The 7,395-nt window shown below is 43.7% G+C and overlaps 1 protein-coding gene across 1 annotated transcript in view; it reads left to right on the top strand.

Annotated features, from left to right (window-relative positions):
• Positions 1-431: 431 nt before the first annotated feature.
• LOC104463848 (arginine-glutamic acid dipeptide repeats protein-like) overlaps positions 432-7,395 on the top strand; it is a gene marked incomplete at its 3' end in the record, with an annotated part of 7,144 nt that continues 180 nt past the window's right edge. The window contains exons 1-6 of the mRNA XM_010076342.1: positions 432-548; positions 1,471-1,633; positions 3,623-3,715; positions 4,421-4,620; positions 5,082-5,243; positions 6,720-6,833. Coding sequence (XP_010074644.1) covers positions 432-548; positions 1,471-1,633; positions 3,623-3,715; positions 4,421-4,620; positions 5,082-5,243; positions 6,720-6,833 — 849 coding nt within the window. The remainder of the gene's footprint in view (positions 549-1,470; positions 1,634-3,622; positions 3,716-4,420; positions 4,621-5,081; positions 5,244-6,719; positions 6,834-7,395) is intronic.

The raw sequence follows: 7,395 nt of genomic DNA, 5'->3' as shown, positions 1-7,395 counted from the left end.
TATATATATATATATATTAGTAGGGCATATATGTGTGTCCATATATATATTTCAGTAGGGCTTTCATCCTTCAGAATCAACAAGTCTAGGTAACAGTTAATTTTGTGCACTTGCTCCCTCCTCCTCCTCCTCACCAAGAATCCCTGGGTGCAGTTTGGTGTGAGTGTGGTGCAGGTCTGTGGTGGAGATCAGTAGCATCAATCCCCATCCGTAGCAGCGCAGAGGAAAAATGCATCTCTTCTATCGCCAGAAATCAAAGCTAGGGTGGTGTTCTTTTTGTGGTGTTTCTATTTTGAAATTAGGCATCGGTAAAATTCTTAAGTGTCTTAAATGTCAGCAGTTAATGTCTAGAACAACATCCTCCTTTTGTCTTTCCAAGTGTTGCGCGGTTGGAGGTTGGTTGGGGCTGTAATGATGAAGGGTGTGTCTCCATGGGAGCTGAGCGCCGGCACAGGCTGCGGGATTGCCCCGCGGAGGAGCCGGCTGAGGTTGTGTTATTTGATCACATAAAATGCAGTTCAAAGAAACCCTTTTTGTGGGCAATTCAGGTATGTTTGTTCTGATGTTGATTTTTCAAGGGGCTGGTTAGAACTTCTGCGTTTTTTCTCTTGCAACTTGAAAGAAACAACACCTTTTACCTTCGAGGCAGACAAGTCGCCAGGAAATGATGGGGTTTCAAAGTAAGAGACAAGAGATGAACACCACATGCTGTTCTTTAGGTCGGCATTACATCCGCTAGTTTGAATGGCAGCTGCTCCGGTTTTTGAACGTAAGCCAGATTCATTATATTGTGAAATTATCACTCATTTCTCTAGGTGTGCTCTTTTAACTGCTTAATTAATTTAGATGTGGGCATATGTATCCAAATTAAAACACTGTTTACTGTGGTAGGGTTGAGTTATGGTTATAGACTTCTCCTTGGACACGGTTTTATTCTGACTTTCAGCTTCTTAAGCAGGAATATTTAAAAATATCTGTACGCAGAATGTAGGTTGACAAAATGGCAGTATGTGTTTGAACTGATCCTTATTCCTTCTGTAAACACCCGAGAACTCTGAGCAGTTATTTGTTCTGACACCTCGCTGAAAGGCAGGACCTCTCCGGACACCTCCCGAGCTGTGCAGAGGTGTCGCCGGGATGCTGACGGCAGGGCAAGGGCACCCTCTTCCGAACTGCTGAGCCCAGCAGCGCCAGCAGCATCCAGGGGGACCTGGGTACTGACACCAAACCTCTTTTCTAGGGGAGGCGTGAAAAGACATTTATTTACTTCTGTTCCTCCCCAGCAAAAGCAAACAAAAAAATAACGAGGAATTTTTTCTGTCTTATCTAAAGGATTCTTTTGTCTGGCTGAAATACATCATGAAGCTTCTACAGAAATACATGTGCATGCATACAGAGAGCAAAAGGGAGGAAAAAAACTGACAAGTCAGATTTGCATGCCCCTCTAACATACTCCTTCTGTATTTGCAGGGAGAACTAATCACCTTCTATTACTATTGGAAGAAAACCCCTGAAGCAGCAAGTTCTCGAGCCCACCGTAGGCATCGAAGACAGGCTGTGTTTCGGAGAATTAAAACTCGAACTGCTTCCACTCCAGTCAACACTCCCTCCAGGCCCCCCTCCAGTGAATTCTGTAAGTGGAAGCTAAAAGCACTGCATTGGTCTGTGTTTAGATGCAGGGAGCAACAGTAATGTAGTGGTGCTGTACCTTCGAGTGAGTGAAGCAAGGAGCTGGAGCTGAGGCCGTTGCCGTCTCCTGTTCCCATAGCATCCCTCTGGAATGTGGTAGGCGGCTTTGATCACCCAGTGCTTTGTGCAGTTCTTCAACATAAAAGCATCCTGTAAGGATGGAAACATTGCCCTGCTACTGCATTTCCCTACTCTCCTCTTGGTTTTGTGTTGTGTTTTCCCCAGGCTTATTACAGTACTGGGAAACAGAAAAAGCAAAGAGAAGGAAGTCCTTCATCCCTTTGGAGGGAAGTCCCCCTCATCCTTCCTTGGTGGCCAGCAGCTCCTTTCAGCCCTTCTATGGGCTAAACCCAGCACGTGGCACATGCCTTCTCAAGAAAGGGGACTATGGGGAAGGCAGGAATCGGCAGAATCTTCTTCATATGGGGGAGGTGGAGGATGTGGTGAGCAGGCAGGACAGAGAATTCTGGAGAGGGTATTAGTGAGGTAGTAAGAAAGGGCTGTTGGCTTCTCCTTGCTGAAACGGATGGGAGTTATTGCTGATTTCTGTGTGCGCAAGAAGGGAGGATCTGGACTCTACGGCTCAGTCCAAGGTACTCAGCACTTCAGAGTGCATGTGGCTGGAAGGACCCATCCATATGGATCCCACTACAGGAGGAGAATAAAAATCAATTTAGGAAAAGAAAGCAAGTTCTAGCCTGATGTCAATTTTGCAAGAATTGCTGTACAAATTACGGTAGTGCTAGCAGCTACTGTTATTAAATGGGACCCTGGGTTAATTTGAAGGGTAATGACTGACAAATGCTGATGGCAAGTACTGTGGAATCCCTCCATCTCTATAACCATCATGTATTACAAAATATCCTCTTGGAACCTTTAGAAAAACACTATTCTTGCATCAAGGACTTATTTTCTGATTAAAGGTGTGAGCAAAAGAAATCACGGGGCTTTCTGCTCATGGAAATTGTAGACCTGCTATGTTGTGAATTTGTAGTGGTGGTACTAGAAAAATGCAGTGCTCTCAATAAGAGAGGATTTACTCCGGAGTTGTTTTAGAAGATGAGGTAAGATACAGGTTTTGTGACGTCTGGGTGTTTTCCGTGGTTTAGATGGTGCTTTTTAGCTCACAGCCTTGTAATGGGCTAACTTGCTGTGTACTGCTTGCCCCAAAGGTGAATGTTCCTTTCCGTATTCTCCCCGTCTTTGAAACATGACATTCTTGAAATGTACGTTTGCACTGGGTTAACTCTTGTGGATGCTTGCAGTAAGAAATGGCAAGCTGGTAGTATCCTTGTAGTACCTCTCATCCCAAAGAATCACAGCATGGTTTCCAAAAAAGTACATTACATGTGAGCATCGTTTGTTCCACCCACAAAACACATCTCGCTGGTGGGTTAAATATAGCCGCTGTCTAGCAGAGTGCAACAGCAGTCCTGTCTGCTTTAGAGGATGAGGTCTAGAAACAAAATAGAAACCAGAAGAGCCACCACACTGTGTGTTCATGGAATCTAGTGAAGTAGGATTTAGGTGTAGAATATTTAATTTTCAATTTGACCAGGTTCTAGAGTTGAACCTCCTTTCTCTTGAAAATTGTGCTTTTGGAACACAACCTGTCGAACTAATCATGGACAGTATTTGAATGACAACTTAATTGGAAAAGTACCATGTACTGAGTCAGAAGTGACGTGAATCGTATCACTTGGTGCATTCCTGGAGTCCTCCTTTAATCTCTAGGCTGATCGGGTCTGGCCTTGCGTAGTTGGCAGAATCAGAACTAATGGCCATCCAAGACCAGGTGCTTGTAGGAAGTCAAAAAATTTATGAGAGAACATAATGATTAATGGTTATTTTAGCCAAGTAGTAGGAAATAGAAAATCCTGCTGAGTTTTTATTTGCCATTTTCCTCTTCTTCCCTTGTTCTTCCCTTACCCAGTGGACCTGAGCTCGGCCAGTGAAGATGACTTTGACAGCGAGGACAGCGAGCAGGAGCTGAAGGGCTACGCCTGTCGCCACTGCTTCACAACCAGTACGCTCCCGATTCATTGCTGTATTTCTCTCTGCTCCTGCCTGTTCAATGCAGGTTCATTGAAGCAAGAGCAGTTTGTGGGCATGTACAGCTGTTCAAAAACATGGGGAGCTGAGCCAGCTGAAATATGCAGCATTCCTAGCAGAGTTAATCATGCCTTGCCATTGCAAACTACTGTTGCGGTGACAAAGGAGAATCCTGAGAGGTAGATGTTTATACAGGAAAAAATCTCCATAATCTATATAATCCATTTGTGATAAATCAAGTCTCTCCTGCAGCAGCCTCATTCCTGTAGGAATTCCTGAAGGTTGTCAGAAATTTGGGCATATGCATGGCATAGAAGTGTGAGCCCCAAAATAGGGACGGGAAGGAAATGAGAAGTTCACAGCTCACTTCACTTTAAGAAACCACAGCTTTGGAGAGTAATAGCTGCCTCTTAGCTCCCAGGTAGAGCAGATAAGGCTCCTTTCTTTGTTTTCAAAGCTGTAGTTGCTTAACTAAATAGTTTGTAAGCTGAGTATTGCAGATGTGCACTGGAACACAGACCAAGCCTGGAACAGGGCAAAGTTTTACAGAAATTTCTCCAACTTTGTTGCCCGTAGAAAAGCGGCTGCTTTTCGAGTTGTTGTGTGCTTCTTTAATAATGTGATATGTTTGTGCTGAGTGCTGTGTGTGTTTCTAAGCTGTTGCTTTTCCTGCCCCAAGCCTCCAAGGACTGGCACCACGGCGGTCGAGAAAACATTTTACTGTGCACTGATTGTCGCATTCACTTCAAAAAATACGGAGAGCTGCCACCCATCGAGAAGCCTGTAGACCCTCCACCCTTTATGTTTAAGCCTGTCAAAGAGGAAGAGGATGGACTTAGTGGAAAGCATAGCATGAGGACACGGCGGAGTCGAGGCTCGGTAGGCTTAACGCTCTTGCATTGCAGCTTCTTCTGTAAGGAGTAGGTGATGGCTGCACAAAGGTGGTCAGACTTCTTTTGGCTGATACAAAGCAGCAGATATATTTCTTTTCCTTGCCCTCCCCTCTCCATCTTTGTGTGTGCATACGTTTTATGAAGAAAATTTACATGCAGACAGCAGCAGCTTTGGAACATCTTTCTAATCTCATTTCTAGAAGACACTACTAAATAAAATAATCAGCACTTCATGTTTTTGAGTAGACAAATTAAGGATTTGCCTCCTTTTACTTTTAATTCCAGATGAGTTTTCAAGGAAAAATTGTAACAATGTTTAAATGCTCTTGGTTTTTCATTTTTCAAGCTCTTAGCAGGAGTGCTCTATCCATGCCCCTGCTGTAAGACAGAAATAGAGAGGTTGTACAAATGCTGTTTTTAATACACTTTTATTTCTGTTAACCATAGATGTCTACACTACGTAGTGGTCGTAAAAAGCAGCCAGCCAGCCCTGATGGTAGAGCCTCCCCTATTAATGAAGACATCCGTTCCAGCGGCCGCAATTCCCCCAGTGCTGCCAGCACCTCCAGTAATGACAGCAAAGCAGATTCAGTGAAGAAGTCTACCAAGGTAGAATTTTCCCATTCTTCTTTTGGGTTAGGACTGGACACCTGAGTCCTCTTCCGTCAGCGAAATGAGATGCAGGTTGTAGGAGGCCAAGGGAGTCTCAGTGACCTAGAAATTCCTACTTGTGTGGATAGGCAAAAAATGTAATGGTGCATCTGACTGATGCTTTGTTCCTGTACATCAGGATGTCTAGTGATAAAAAGCATTGAAGTATCCTCACATAACCTCACTGCTCTCATGATAAATTAATCCCTCAATTTCAGATGCAAATGCAAGCATTAGGCTCATGGAAGTAATACAGAGCAGAAATGCTGTATTTGAGACAAGTAGACAGTTTTGGGGATTTTTTTTTTTTAAGCAGTACTTAATCTTTGTTTACAAAGGAGTATGAATATGTAGTAATTGAGACTACTTCTGGTACTGTTTTTCTGTGTGTATGTTTGCTTGATTTTTCAGAGCAAGCTGACAGTTTAGGCTGTTTAAATAAGTGCCTTTCCAAGAGCGTACTGAAGAAGCAAAGGCAGATGAAGCGGGAAGGCTTGCCATTAAGCAGTGTAAATTGAAAAGTAGCAAGTTAAAAATAAATCCTTTTTTTTAAAAAAAAAAAAAAACAAGTCAAAACTGGAATGTGGAGCACATTTTCAGATGATAAAACTGAGAACCTAGCAAAATCTGAAGTTAGGTTAGGTAATTATGAGAGGTATAAAGCTATCCCGGGCCATCAAAGATGGTAGTGATCTTGTAATAGCTACTCATGGTTAGCCCTCTATTTGAGGGGATATAAAAATGTCCCTCTCAAAATATCAGGGGTAAAGGAAGACTTTCATGTAGTAGAAAGAGGCTTATCCTGTGCCTGTCTACTGCGAAAAGTCTTCCTCCATCCTCTGTTAACGACTGGTGATGGTCTCTGTTAGGGGTGTATCCTGGGCCAGTTGGTCTGGTGTGAGCTCCCGATGAGCTCGATTCTGCACAGCTGAAGACAACAGAAAACTGCTTTGTTTGAAATATTCCTTCACTTTCAAAGCCTGAGACCACATCTGCATGATGACGAATGCTTCACTCGATGTTCCCTTTTCCTACTAGCTTGTGTCAGAAATGTTGGTGTTCAAACTGCCCCTTGAGTTTCTGTCTGCAGCAGTGAAATTGCAGTGTGTCCTGCGTTCTGTCTTGAGTTGGACCTCCAGAGAGAGTGGCTGGAGCATTAGGGAGGTGCAGGTCTTCTGGGAGCTGCTCCTGGCATGTGGCAGAACCCAGCATCAGCTCCAGAACAAATTCTCCTGCATCCTGTAGTTGAACAGAGGGACAGATGCGTATTGGATGGATGTTAAATCCTGACTGTCTCAACTTCTGATCAGTTCTACTGCTCCACAGGAACCCTTCTCATTTATTTGCATTAAATATGGTAGCACTGGCATACGCTCAATTTATTTCTGCATTTATATCTCTGGTAACTGTTGTGTTCTGCTTCATTTGTGGCAGAAGATAAAAGAAGAGGTATCTTCTCCTCTCAAGAACTCCAAGAGGCAGCGGGAAAAGGCAGCTTCTGACACAGAGGAACCTGACAGGTCCAATGCCAAAAAAACCAAAACTCAAGTGAGTCCCACAGAGGAATATTTTCACTTACAATAATAGTTTGAGAGCAGGAGGGTGCACAAACCTGGTAAGAAAAAAAAAAACTTGAAATCAATTTAAGCCACAGCAAATTGTCACTTAATCTGTGGCTGAAAAGCAACCCACATTATAATGTGTTCCTTCTGTTGAAAAACAGTGGAATGATACAGGGTAAGTCCAGAAGACTTTTTTATTGTTGTTTTAATATAAGTCATTGCTTGGTCACCCTCAGAGTGAAAAAGTGTTTCATTATGTTCAGGCAGAACCTCCTGTATTTCAGTTTTTGCCCATGGCCGCTGGACACTACTAAGAAGAGCCTGATGCCGTGGTCTTTGAACCCTCCCTTTGGATTTTTATGTTGCCTGTGCTGTTCTAAGTCCTGTGAGGTTCAAAGGGTGGTACTCGCACGGGTGTTTGCACAGCACTTGTAACAGGTTCCATCCTAGGGCGTGCGCATGGTGCTCTTGGTGCAGTTTTCTCATGCACACTGGGTTTTTCCCCTTGTCCTTCCAGGAGATCAGCAGGCCAAACTCTCCCTCAGAGG

Source organism: Pterocles gutturalis, unplaced genomic scaffold (genome assembly GCF_000699245.1).
Source record: "Pterocles gutturalis isolate BGI_N339 unplaced genomic scaffold, ASM69924v1 scaffold23863, whole genome shotgun sequence".
Taxonomy (NCBI): domain Eukaryota; kingdom Metazoa; phylum Chordata; class Aves; order Pterocliformes; family Pteroclidae; genus Pterocles; species Pterocles gutturalis.
Note: the sequence above shows the minus strand (reverse complement) of the source record. Positions and strands in the feature narration are given on the sequence as shown.